Genomic DNA, 13,703 nt, shown 5'->3' with positions numbered 1-13,703 from the left:
GCGTGTCTAGGGAGGCGTGTCTTAGTGCCGGCAGGACAGTGCAAGAAGATGGAGACATGTGGTGTGTGTCATAAGGTACTGAAATGGGAATGTGAGATGCAGGGTGGAGAGTGTGTGTCTATATGTGTCTGTCTGTGTCGGTTTGTACATCTGTGTGTGTGTGTCTCAGAATCTAGGGGCAGAGATGGAAGGGGAATGTTATACTAGAGCAGAGATGGAAGATGGAGGAGGGGACATGAAACTGAGGGAGAGATGGCGGGGGGACATGAAACTGAGGCAGAAATGGAGGGGGGACATGAAACTGGGGGTAGATAAAGAGGGCACTTAAACTGAGGGGACATTAAAATGGGGACAACTGGAGGGGGCATCAAACTGTGGAGGAAGCTGGAGGAGGACCTGTCTGCCTCTAGTTGCCCCCAGTTTAATGTCACCCTCCATCTACCCCAATTTTAATGTTCCCCTCCAGCTGCTCCAGTTTCATGCCCCCTCTAGTTTCACATAGTTTAAACTGGGGCACCAGGAGAGGGGATTAATACTGTGGGGCAGTTGGAAGGGAACATTATAATGTGGGGACATATAATGTACGGGTGACTGTAGGAGGGTTATACTTTGTGGCAGCACATGGAAAGATGATTGGGAATGGGCGGAGTCAGTGTAGAAGTGGGTGGAGTTAAGTTTGCCATGGCACGGCCCTCTAGCATAGTTTCAATTTCTTATGCGGCCCCATTGGAAAATTAATTGCCCACCCCTGATTTAACTGTATACCACTTTCATTTGGGAGTGGAATACAACCAGGAAAGCAGGATTCATTGTATATATACTATACACAGATTTGCTGAATACCACTTAGGTTTTGGGGCGGGGTATACACCAAGGAAAGCTGGATTGAGCGTACATGGACTCCTCTCCCTGCAGTATAGCTCTGAAAAGAGCTGTTGTTGTTCTTCACATTTCCTGCCTAGCAAAAGTGATTCTGAGATTGTTTTTTCGTAACACATTGTACTTTATGTCAGTAGTAAATTTTCGTCAATATGTTTTGTCTTTGATTATGAAAAAATAGGAAATTTGACGAAAGTTTGGAAAAAAAAATGCAGTTTTCAAACTTTGAAATTGCAAGCCTTTCAAATGGAAAGCCATACTACCCAATTTTTTTCATAAATATAATTAACCATGTCTCTGGTTTATGTAGAAGTCAAATTTTAATCACCTTTTCATTTTTTTCAGATATAAGGCAAGTCAAGCAGTACAGTTTATATACTCGAGTATAAGCCACATTTTTCAGCACAGTTTTTGTGCTGAAAAAGCCCCCCCATGGCTTATACTCGATTTAGCAAAGTGGGGGGTGGGGGGGTCTATGACCAACCGCAATATTAATGTATAAGATCTCCCATAAAATAGTGGGCAAAAAAAAAGCTTTAAAAAAAATGAAAGTTCTAAATCCCTCCTTTCCCTAGAATACATACAAAAGTAGAAAATGACTGTGACACACATACACATTAGGAATCCCTGTGTCTGACAGTGCCCGGTCTACTGAATATAGGGGATCTGCAGTGCTCCTGTTCCGTCGGGAAGGGGTCAATAGGAGCACTGCAGACACCCTATATTCAGCCAGGCTGAATTCCAAGTGGGGGAAAAAAAAAAACCAGTCCTCAAGCTCAGGGAAGGGGTAGACAGACAACCAAAACACCCCCTCCCCTTTCCCAGCACCTACTGCACCCAAAAACTCTGACCATTTAAATTTTTGAAATTTTCCAGTAGCTGCTGCATTTCCCCCCCGCGGCTTATACTTGAGTCAATGATTTTTCCCAGTTTTTTTGTGGTAAAATTAGGGGCCTTGGCTTATATTTGGGTCGGCTTATACTCGAATATATACGGTAATTTTCCAAATTTTCAAGAAAAACACGTTTTTCAAGGGACCAGTTCAGTTCTGAAGGGAACTTGAAAGGCCTCTCTAATAAAAACCCTCATAAGTCACCACATTCTAAAAACTGCACTCCTGAAAGAATACAAAACAGCAGTTAGAAAGTTTCTTAACCCTTTCAGCATTTCACAGCAATTAAAACAAAATGGAGGTCAAATTTACATTTTTCGTCACTAATATATTCATTTAGCCCTAGAATTTACACATTTACTAATGGTTAAAGGAGAAAATGCACCCCACAATTTGTTACGCATTTTCTCCCAACTACAGAAATGCCCCACTTGTGGCTATAAAGTGATGAATGGGTACGCTATAAGGTCCAGAGCGGAAGGGAGCGCTATTGGGATTTTGGAGGGCAAATTTAGCTGGAATCTGTTCCAGGCACCATGTTGCATTTGGAGGGCCCCTGAAGTGCCCTGAAATGAACCCATTTTGGAAACTAGATCCCTCAAGGAATTTATCAAGGGGTATAGTGAGCACTTTTACCCTACAGGTGTTTCACAGATTTTTTTTTCCATTGAGATGTGAAAATGAAAAATTACTTTTTTTTCCCAATAAAACGTCCAAATTAAAGAAGTAAAGAATTAAAAACACACCCCAATTTGTTACACAATTTCTCCTGAACACGGCAATACCCCATATGTGGCCATAATCTGCTGTATGGGTACATGGTGGGCTCAGAGCGCTATTTGGATTTTGGAGGGCTGGTAAAGTTTTCAGGTGCCGTGTCACATTTGCAGAGCCCCTAAAGTATCAATACAATGGAAACCCCTCAAAAGTGACCCCATTGTAAAAACTACACCCGTCAAGGAATGTATGAAGGGGTATTATCATTTTGAGACTAAAATGCTTCCCAAAAATTAACCAAATTGCCTACTATGTCCCAGGAGCTCCTATGATTGGGGGAGTCACTTTGGGGGTCACTTCTGGTGTCTGTTCCCTCATAAGCTGTAAATCTGGGGTGTTCCCTGATATTTGCTCGCACAGTTTATATATTCTCTTCCTACCGCAGTCAGTCGTGTTCTAATGATTTGGCGATTTGGGTTTTTTTTGTCCTCACATTGCTAGATACTATATTTTCTTTATTTTTCTGGTGATGTGGCCATATAAGGGCTTGTTTGTGGGATGAGACGAATTTTGTAATGACACCATAGTTGGGTGCCTACAACTTATTGAATACATTTTATTAACTCTTTCTTGCTGGATTTTAAAAAAAAATATAAAAAATTCTGGCATTGCATTTCACCTTTTAATTTTGCGCCATGCCGCGTACAGTATAAGCAACATGTGACCTTTACTCTGTGGGTCGGTACGATTACGGCGATTCCTCATTTATATTATTTTTTAATGCGATACTAATTCTGCAGAACAAAAACCCATTTGGGGACATAAATCAGTGATTTTTGCATTGCCATCTTCTGAGAGGCGTGGCATTTTTATTTTTCGGTTGACAGTATTGGTTGGGGGCTTATTTTTGCGGGACAAACTGTGCTTTTTATTGGTTCTGTTGTGGGGCTTTACATGATGTAGTATTACTTCATGGTACGCTAAGTACCTAGCACCGATGAATTAATAATACGTCATGGGTCGTTAAGGGTTAAAAAAGTTTTTACAAGCACATTTATTTATTTTTTTGCTATTAAAAAACAAAGCGGGAAAAATAGACACCTGTTTCCATCGTTGTTGGTTTACATTTTACTGGTCTGGTCCTGAACAAGAGGAATTGGCTCGATATTGAAGTGGTTAAAGGGAGTCAGTCAGCAGGAAAATCAGTATCAGACTAATGGCGGTACTTTTTAGGGCGACTCCTACAGTTCCCTATCTGCTTTGCAGCTTTATTGGGCCTTCTGAAACAGATTGTCCTGCTGACACACTCCCTTTAATATGCTTCACCTTGGTGACAGACTCCCTTTAACATCTCTTTACGATCTATAAACCTGATGTTTAAAAATCTTTTTTTTTTTTAAAGACAATTCCTACATTCCTAAGAATCTAGTTTTTTCTTTGTGTGAATTCTCTGATGAGCTTCATAATTTCCTTTCTTTGCAAAGCACTTCCCACATTCTACACATGAATACGGCTTCTCTCCCGTGTGAAGTCTCTCATGTTTAAGAAGTTTCGCGTTCTCAGTAAAACATCTTCCACATTCCGAACACGAAAATGGCTTCTCCCTTGTGTGGGTTCTCTCATGGATAACAAGCTTTGATCTCTGTATAAAAGTTTTTCCACATTTTAAACAGGGAAACGGCTTATCTCCTGTGTGCGTTTTCTGATGTTTAGAAAGATTTGATTTATCTAGAAATCTTCTCCCACATTCTAAACACGAAAACGGTTTCTCCCCGGTGTGAATTCTCTCATGTAAAGCAAGTTTTGATTTCTCGATAAAAGATTTGCCACATTGTGAACATGAGAATAGCTTCTCTCCTGTGTGATTTCTCTGATGTTTAACAAGATTTAATTTACTTTTAAAACATTTCCCACATTCTAAGCACAAAAATGGTTTCTCTCCTGTGTGAATGCTTTCGTGTCTAGCCAGCTTATATTTCCCGGCAAAACATTTTCCACACTGCGAACATGAGAATAGCTCCTCTCCTGTGTGAATTCTCTGATGATGGTTAAGTTGGTCTTTAGTGATGAAAGATTTCTCACATTCTGGACATTGAAACGGCCTCTCTCCTGTGTGAGTTCTCTCATGTTTAATAAGCTTACATTTTACTGCAAAACATTTCCCACATTCTAAACATGTAAATGGCTTCTCTCCTGTGTGAGTTCTCTCGTGTCTGGAAAGATTTGTCTTCGTTGTAAAACATTTCCCGCATTCCGAACACATAAATGGCTTCTCTCCTGTGTGAATTCTCTCATGTATATCTAGAATACATTTTCTTGTAAAAGATTTTCCACATTCTGAACATGAAAACCGATTCTCTTCTGTGTGAATTTTCTCATGTTCAACAAGCTTAGATTTCGATGTAAAACCTTTCCCACATTCCGAACAAATAAATGGCTTCTCTCCTGTGTGAATTCTCTCATGTATAACTAGAATACTTTTTCTTGTAAAAGATTTTCCACATTCTGAACATGAAAACCGCTTCTTTTCTGTGTGAATTTTCTCATGTGCAAGAAGCTTAGATTTCGATGTAAAACATTTCCCACATTCAGGACAGGAGTTTGGGTTTTTCCTTGTGTGAATTCTTCTGTGTATAGAAAGATGTGAACTTTTTGTAAACTCTTCTCCGCAATCACTACATTGAAACCTATTAACCCCTTTGTGACCCGAGGTTGTGGTAATCTCAGATTGGTGAGGAGAAGGTTCCTTGTGATTCGGGGGATTACACGGTTCCAGGGGAAAACTAAGGGTCATGAGGTTTTCTATTGAATGCTCTATGATGTCTTCATCTTCCACTTTTAGTGATAACATCGAATTGTCCTCAAAGTACTTATTGGAATTTTCTGTTAGGAATAAAATGGATTACAAGATTTTATTTTAAACAAATTAGCCATGAGTGTCAGTGTATAGCATAGCTCTCCTAAATAGGCATACCAAGGAATGATGGGAAACACTTGACAGTGAAAAGTGTGCAAGTCCTAAAAACACTTACCCATATTGGGTGTCACAACTAAGAGGCCAAGAGGTGTAGGTGCACAGCGCCGCAATCATAGTAACCATGATATATATTGTTACACTTTATGGTTAATTCCATTAAAGAAATTATGACATGTAGTGATGAGCGAACAATATTCGAAACAGCCGTTTCAAATAGCATGCTCCCATAGAAATGAATGGACGTAGCCGGAACGTGGGGGGGTTAAGCGGCCGGCCGCCGGCACAGTCTGCATGCCGGCAGCTTCCATTCATTTCTATGGGAGCGTGCTATTTGAAACGGCTGTTTCGAATAGTGTTTGCTCATCTCTAATGACATGTAATATTTCACTGAGTTGATCTCAGGACTTTGCATTACAAACTTGCTTTTTTTGCACCAGCAGTATGTATTGTGCAAGCTTGAGCTATACCTCAGCTCCCATAAGGTCCGCCCATGGTTAACCCTTGTGTGATTTTACATTACTCTCTCAGTCATACCTTAGCTTGTGTAAGGTCCCTCGGAAACCGGGTCTCGGCTTTACATTACAGCAGAGACCCGGTTGCCATTTTGACCGCTCTGCAGTAGATGGCCGCCATTAGCTTTACAGACCCGGCATCCACTGTAATAGAACGGCGGATGCCCGGGAGGGTTTTAGCTACCAAGACCCGCAGCATCGCCACACTCCTGCCGCTGCAGGAAACCAGCAGCGGCAGAAGCGTGGTGATGCTGCTATTCCGCTCCTCCGCCCCCCTTATAGACCACATTCGGACTGTAAGACGCACCCTCATTGACGCACCCTCCCAAACTTGGGGGAAAAAAGTGCGTCTTATAGTTCGAAAAATACGGTACTCCTCAGTCTCCAAGGCTTCTCTCATGTGTCTCACCACAAACTGAATGGACGAAGTCGCCCCTTGAAACCAATAAGAGCAATCTGAAAACCCCAAATAAAAATTAAATAAATAAAAATTATACCAACATATAACAGATCAATGGATGCCACAAACAACACTCATGTGAATGAAGTCCTACAGATATGTTTGATATATATAAGGTAAACATAGGGCTCCAACCAGAAGGGAATAAAGCCTACACTGAGGAGCGCCTACATTACATGTCATGGGTATGCAGCGTATATGATGGTATATGTGCTTCAACATGGCCACCAGTGTCCGTAGTATCGCTGGGTGATTAAAACCCAAAATTATGATTATTTGAACATTTTACCTTGATTACAATTACTGAATAATTATTTTTGGACACTCCTGTTTTCACATGCCTCGCCCCCTATTTATATACCATGCCTCTGAATTTTGGTTTCGGTTACTCACTTATCAGCAGTCCTGATGGGATAGTGTCCAGTGAGTGACATATACTTTAGCCCATGTGAAACAGGTTGGCATTGATGTAAAATAATTCAGATAATCAATGTGAATAAGTTCATATCCATTAATTAAGCTGACTTTTATTTCAGTTATTATGCCTGTGCAACAAAAAATATATTTCTTCTCACCTCCAGATATAAGCGGCTGGTAGTTTTCCATCATGGCCTCCTTGTACAGATCCTTGTGTCCTTCTAAATACTCCCACTCCTCCATGGAGAAATAGACAGTGACATCCTGACACCTTATAGGAACCTGACAACACAATGATACGGTCATCCCCCAGACCCCTCCATGGTGTTGCTGTATAACGTCCCAGCATTCCCAGCAGCGCTCACCTCTCCAGTCAGCAGCTCAGTGATCTTGTTGGTCCGTTCTAGGATCTTCTGCTCCTGTATCGGTGAGTGTGGGGGAGGGTCTGTGATGGGGCTGTGGCTCCTGCTCCGTCCTCCTGACTCATGGATATGGCTGCTGGGAGTCACACAGTCACCTGATATCTTCTTCACTATTGTGTATTCCTGTGTATGGTGAGAGACACTTACCACCTACCACTTGCTGGAATCACGTCATTGTTACTCTCTGGCCTATGAAGCACTGCTAGCTTTTTCCCTATGGTCGTTATAGCGAGAGACTTCTAGAACTTTATAGAGATATAGAAAGTTTACCTCTCCGGTCAGCAGGTAGATGATCTCCAAAGTGAAGTTTAATATTCTTTGGGTAATCTCATTCCAGTCCTTGTCCATCCCTGGAAGGTCATTCAGGATAAGAGTGTCAGAAAACTGGATCCAATAGAGACTTCTAAAACTACTGACACCATTATAAGAACTTCTAAGTCATAGAGGACAACTCACACAGGATATGTGAGAAATGGGTTATAAGTGAGAGCCCCACCTCTAGAACCCATAACTATGTGGAGAATGTGATGAGGCCCTGCTGCCACCTACAGGCTGATTATGAACAGAGAGGTGGCCATGAATGTGCACGTTACTTCTATATGACTAAGGTGTATGGAATAGCAGTGGAGGTGACAATGTAGTCCTGACTCATGATAAACTGACACATGGCTGATAATGGGGATGTATCAGTGCACTTTACCACCTGCATTAGACCTGGTACACACCATATAACCAGTGTTTTATACTGACAGTTTATTGCCATTAGTATAAGTGCTTCAACATGGCCACCAGTACCAACCTGTGCCCATAGTAATGTACAACAAGTTATAGTGTTGGCCAAAAGTATTGGCACCCCTGCAATTCTGTCAGATAATACTCAGTTTCTTCCAGTAAATGATTGCAATCACAAATTCTTTGGTATTATTATCTTCATTTAATTTGTCTTCAATGGAAAACCACAAAAAGAATTGTCAAAAAGCCAAATTGGATATAATTCCACAGCAAACATAAAAAGGGGGTGGACAAAAGTATTGGCACTGTTTGAAAAATCATGTGATGCTTCTCTAATCTGTGCAATTAACAGCACCTGTTACTTACCTGAGGCACCTAACAGGTGGTGGCAATAACTAAATCACACTCGCAGCCAGTTGAAATGGATTAAAGTTGACTCATCCTCTGTCCTGTGTCCTTGTGTGTATCACATTGAGCATGGAGAAAAGAAAGAAGACCAAAGAACTGTCTGAGGACTTGAGAAGCAAAATTGCGAGGAAGCATGAGCAATCTCAAGGCTACAAGTCCATCTCCAAAGACCTGAATGTTCCTGTGTCTACTGTGCGCAGTGTCATCAAGAAGTTTAAAGCCCATGGCACTGTGGCTAACCTCCCTAGATGTGGAAGGAAAAGAAAAATTGACGAGAGATTTCAACGCAAGATTGTGCAGATGGTGGATAAAGAACCTCGACTAACATCCAAACAAGTTCAAGCTGCCCTGCAGTCCGAGGGTACAGCAGTGTCACCCCGTACTATCCGTCGGTGTCTGAATGAAAAGGGACTGTATGGTAGGAGACCCAGAGAAAAAAGCCAGGCTGGAGTTTGACAAAACTTACCTGAGAAAGCCAAAAACATTTTGGAAGAATGCTCTCTGGTCAGATGAGACAAAAGTAGGAAAAGGCATCAACATAGAGTTTACAGGGGAAAAAAAGGGGCCTTCAAAGAAAAGAAGACGCCCCCTACAGTCAGACATGGCGGAGGGTCCCTGATGTTTTGGGGTTGCTTTGCTGCCTCTGGCACTGGACTGCTTGACCGTGTGCATGGCATTATGAAGTCTGAAGACGACCAACACATTGTGCAGCATAATGTAGGGCCCAGTGTGAGAAAGCTGGGTCTCCCTCAGAGGTCATGGGTCTTCCAGCAGGACAATGACCCCAAAACACACTTCAGGTCAGCACTAGAAAATGGTGGTGAGAGAAAGCCCTGGAGACTTATAAAGTGGCAGCAATGAGTCCAGCCCTGAATCCCATAGAACACCTCTGGAGAGATCTCTTGATGGCAGTTTGGAGAAGGCCCCCTTCACATCTCAGGGGGGACCTGGAGCAGTTTGCCAAAGAAGAATGGTCTAAAATTGCAGCAGAGCATTGTAAGAAACTCATTGATGGTTACCGGAAGCGGTTGTGCGCAGTTATTGTGTCTAAAGGTTGTGCTACCAAGTATTAGGCTGAGGGGGCCAATACTTTTGTCCGGCCCATTTTTGGAGTCTTGTGTAAAATGATCAATGATTTGACTTTTTTTTCATTCTCTTTTGTGTTTTTTCCTTGCAAGCAAAATAAATGAAGATATTACCAAAGAGTTTGTGCTTGTAATCATTTTCTGGAAGAACACGAGTATTATCTGACAGAATTGCAGGGGTGCCAATACTTTTGGCCAACACTGTATATATCTTTTCTTACCTTGTGATGTAAGCGGCTGGTAGTTTTCCATCATGATGTCTTTGTACAGATCCTTGTGTCCTTCTAAATACTCCCACTCCTCCATGGAGAAATAGACAGTGACGTCCTGACACCTTATAGGAACCTGACAACACAATGATACGGTCATCCCCCGACCCCTCCACGGTGTTACTGTATAACGTCCCAGCATTCCCAGCAGCGCTCACCTCTCCAGTCAGCAGTTCAGTGATCTTGTTGGTCAGTTCTAGGATCTTCTTGTGGCTCCTGCTCCGTCCTCCTGACTCATGGACATGGCTGCTCGGAGTCCTACAATCACCCGATGTCTTCTTCACCGCTGTGTATTCCTGTGTATGGAGAGAGGGAGAGACAAATTTAGGGAAACCAATATCGTGATCCCGTTGTATAGAGCTCTAGTGAGACCACATTTGGAATCCTGGGGTTTTTTCTGTAGACATCACCTAAAGTGTCTTTGACAAGTCCTTGTGACAAGTACCAGGAGAAGATCCCTCTATGAGTCATTTACTTTCGATTGATATTGGTACTAGTGTCCACTGTTCAGGATCTTTGGCAGCGTCCGCCATTTACATAGACTCCATCCTCTTGTAGATATTGTGTCTGTCACTATTTGATGAGTCCATTACCACCTACAACTTGGTAGGATCAGGTTGATGCTGCTCTCCTGCCTATTCTACTTACAAAATTTATCACAAGAGACTTCTAGAACTTTCTCTATACAGCCAATAGCACAAGTAACCAAAATCTTGTGTAGTGAAATCACTTCTTCCATATATATTAGACACAACTATCACAGACCTCTAAAAACCATTAAAAACTGTATTTTAGAGATGAGCGAACAGTAAAATATTCGATATTCGTTTTGAATAGCCGCTCAATATTCGACTATTCGAACGAATATTGAACCCCATTATAGTCTATGAGGAAAAATGCTTCGTTTCAGGGGATCCCAACATTCGACTCAGGAGGGTCACCAAGTCCACTATGACACCCCAGGAAATGATGCCAACGCCCTGGAATGCAACTGGGACAGCAGGGGAAGCATGTCTGGGGGCATCTAACATGCCCAAGTCACTGTATTACGTCGGGATCCCTGTCAGCTCCTGACCAGATAGAGCCCCAAAGAGCTGGGTGAGTAACATTCTCCCCTAAATAAAGGTAATCACTAGCTAACCCTGCCTGTACATCTATCCCTGTCCCAGTCACATAGTTCACAGTCTCAAATTAATCGAATGTTAAATCCAACATTTGTCTAAAATGGAGGTTACCTGATTTTGGCCGCCAATTCCTTTTTCCGATTGTTTTCGATGCCTCCGTTGTCGTAGTTCCTGTCCCACCTCCCCTGCACAGTTATTGGTGCAAAAAAAGCACCAGGGAAGGTGGGAGTGGATATGAATTTTTACAGCGTTTGCCTCATGGTATTTGATTGGAATCGAATACCTCAAACGACCTGATATTCGATCAAATCTGTATTCGATCGAACGGTGTTCGCTCATCTCTACTGTATTTATTTTCATAGTAATCAATCACTTTTTTGTGAATTAGAGGCGCTTTACTGCTTCTGTCTGACCATGACAGACGTTTAGTATGGAGTCAGAAACACTGGTTTGACCTACACCTCCAGGCCACACTCTGCCCACCTGACTCTTATTCCTGGCCGGCCCTTTTCTTCTCATTACAACGCTGTTGATTGGTAAATCAAAATGATTTATTTGGTAAATAATACAATACAGAAATATAGAAAGTTTACCTCTCCGGTCAGCAGGTAGATGATCTCCAAGGTGAAGTTTAATATTCTTTTGTTAATTTTCCTCCAGTCCTTGTCCATCCTGGAGAATGTGAGAAAACTGGATCCACTTGAGGCTTCTAGTACGGCCGGTAACTGTACAAGAGGCTGTAAATCCTAGAGAGGACAACATACATCTTAGCTTAAGATGGCGCCACATTGAGTGGCTGCCTCGATACAGAGCTCCAACCTTTATCTTTTCTTTTCACTCTTTTTGTCTGTATCTTCAAGAATCCTCTAACCAAGCAAACTAGCACTATGAATTAGCAACTATAAATCGAATGGAAGACCCTGTGGAGTATTTTTTTCCCTTTTGTTTCTATTGTTAAAGCATGGACAAGACTCAAGACCTCGTTCTTCTACTCCAGCACTCCTCCGCACCCCGCTGGCTTCTGATTCTTCTCAGCAGGATGCATCCGTGGTGTCCCGCCACTCCAAACGTCCTAAGCTGTCCGATATCTGGCAGCTCCTTCACACCATGCGTACTAAAAGTGACCTTGACGGGCTGGTTCGCAGGGTTGAGGAGAGACAGGACAGGATTTTCTCTGAGTTCAAATCCGACCTTCAATCTTTGTCTGAGAAAGTTGCCGTACAGCAGCAAAATACCGCCTCCATTGATCACCGCCTGGCGGCTGTTGAACGTGCTTTGTCCACTCAGCAGGAATTTAACCGGCATGTCTTGCTCCAAGTAGACGACCAAGAAAATAGGGGCCGCTGGAATAACATTAAGCTGCGTGGCATCCCTGACACTGTCCCTACTGCTGAGTTGCGTTCTGTTGCTTCCCTCGTCTTCAACACCGTGCTAGCCCGCCCGATTGACACGGAAATAAACGTTGACAGAGTGCACCGAGTTCTTGGAGCCCGACGGGCTGCCTCCACTGAACCTCGTGATGTCCTCTGCAGAGTGCAAGAGAAGGGAGAAGGAGAAGGGAGAAGGAGAAGGAAGAGATCCTTCAGGCGGCTTGGCGACATGGTCCGGTCCCCTTCATGGATGGCCAGGTGTCTCTACTCCCTGACGTCTCCCGCCGTACTCTGGCCATGAGACGGCTCCTGAAACCGGCTTTGCAGAGGATTTTGGACTCGGGTGGTACATATAGATGGGGTCATCCCTTCCACCTGCAGGTTCTTAGAAATGGTGCGGTATTTGTTCTACACTCCCCCGATCAAGTGGCTCAGTTGGCGCAGTTCCTGGACTTGCCTGATTTATCCCTCCCGGACTGGCTTGAGTACCTGCTGCCACCTCCTTCGCCCTTCCTCTCCGTCGTGCAGTCAGCACCAGGCGGAGGGCTCCTTGTCTGTCTCCAAGTGATGATCCTTGTTCTTGAAGTTTTCTCTTCCTGTAGTGGCTGAGCTTTGCTTTCTGTGCCTTATATTTTTATAGTCTCGGTTGTCATTTTGTTCTTTTGCCTGGTGATCTCCTTTCTGAAAGTTTTCTCTGCCCTGGTGGTGGGCGTCGCATGGCTTGGCTGCGTGCCGCCCCCCTCCGGTGTGTTACGCCCCCCCCGATTTCTCTCTTTGATGGGCTGGGGTGCCCCGCGGCCTGTGGTCCCTCGCCCTTAGTATCATGTCCTTGCGAGGACGACTTGGTTGTTTGTCCTGGTCCTCCCCCCCTTTTCCTCTATGGGTCCGCTGGCCGTGGTACATCTCTTGGTCCTTTGGGGTTTTTCGTTTATGGTTCTGGCCCCCACCATTGTTGATCGTTTGTTTTTTTTGGTTGTGCGGGTTGGGGAATGGGTAGCTTCGGGCTTCTGAACTACCTCTCCCCCACTGTTAGTTAGGCTTGGCAGCTCCCGGAGTACATACTGCGGTGTGACTCTGCGACCTGCTTTAGTGGGTGCTCCTCACTGTTTATTGTATTCCGCTCCTGGATTAGCGGGTTGTGGTTCCATTGTATTATCTGTTTACTTGTTTTCCTGTCTGTGTTTCCTTTTCCCTTTTCCTCCCCCCATACAGGGCCCCAGACACTTGCCATGGATTCCCTTATCTTTTCATCCATCAACGCCAATGGTCTCAATACCTCAGAGAAACGGTCCTCCCTGCTTCGCCTGCTCTGGGGTAAGAGGACTCTTGTTGCTTTTGTTCAGGAAACCCATTTCCGTGAGGGCGCTACCCCATCTCTTTCTTCACACAGATTTCCCGACGCCTATCACAGTTGTTACACGGAGTCCAAGTCCAGGGGA

The 13,703-nt window shown here is 43.6% G+C and overlaps 1 protein-coding gene across 1 annotated transcript in view; it reads right to left on the bottom strand.

Annotated features, from left to right (window-relative positions):
- LOC142196951 (uncharacterized) overlaps window positions 1-9,957 on the bottom strand; it is a 48,186-nt gene extending 38,229 nt beyond the window's left edge. Inside the window, 6 exon segments of the mRNA XM_075266925.1 lie at window positions 3,910-5,371; window positions 7,013-7,136; window positions 7,220-7,399; window positions 7,547-7,626; window positions 9,723-9,846; window positions 9,929-9,957. Of these exon segments, the coding sequence (XP_075123026.1) occupies window positions 3,910-5,371; window positions 7,013-7,136; window positions 7,220-7,399; window positions 7,547-7,626; window positions 9,723-9,807 (1,931 nt within the window). The 5' untranslated portion in view covers window positions 9,808-9,846; window positions 9,929-9,957.
- Between the last annotated feature and the right edge of the window lie 3,746 nt (window positions 9,958-13,703).

Source organism: Leptodactylus fuscus, chromosome 3 (assembly GCF_031893055.1).
Source record: "Leptodactylus fuscus isolate aLepFus1 chromosome 3, aLepFus1.hap2, whole genome shotgun sequence".
NCBI lineage: Eukaryota > Metazoa > Chordata > Amphibia > Anura > Leptodactylidae > Leptodactylus > Leptodactylus fuscus.
This window is presented reverse-complemented; position numbering and strand designations above follow the sequence as displayed.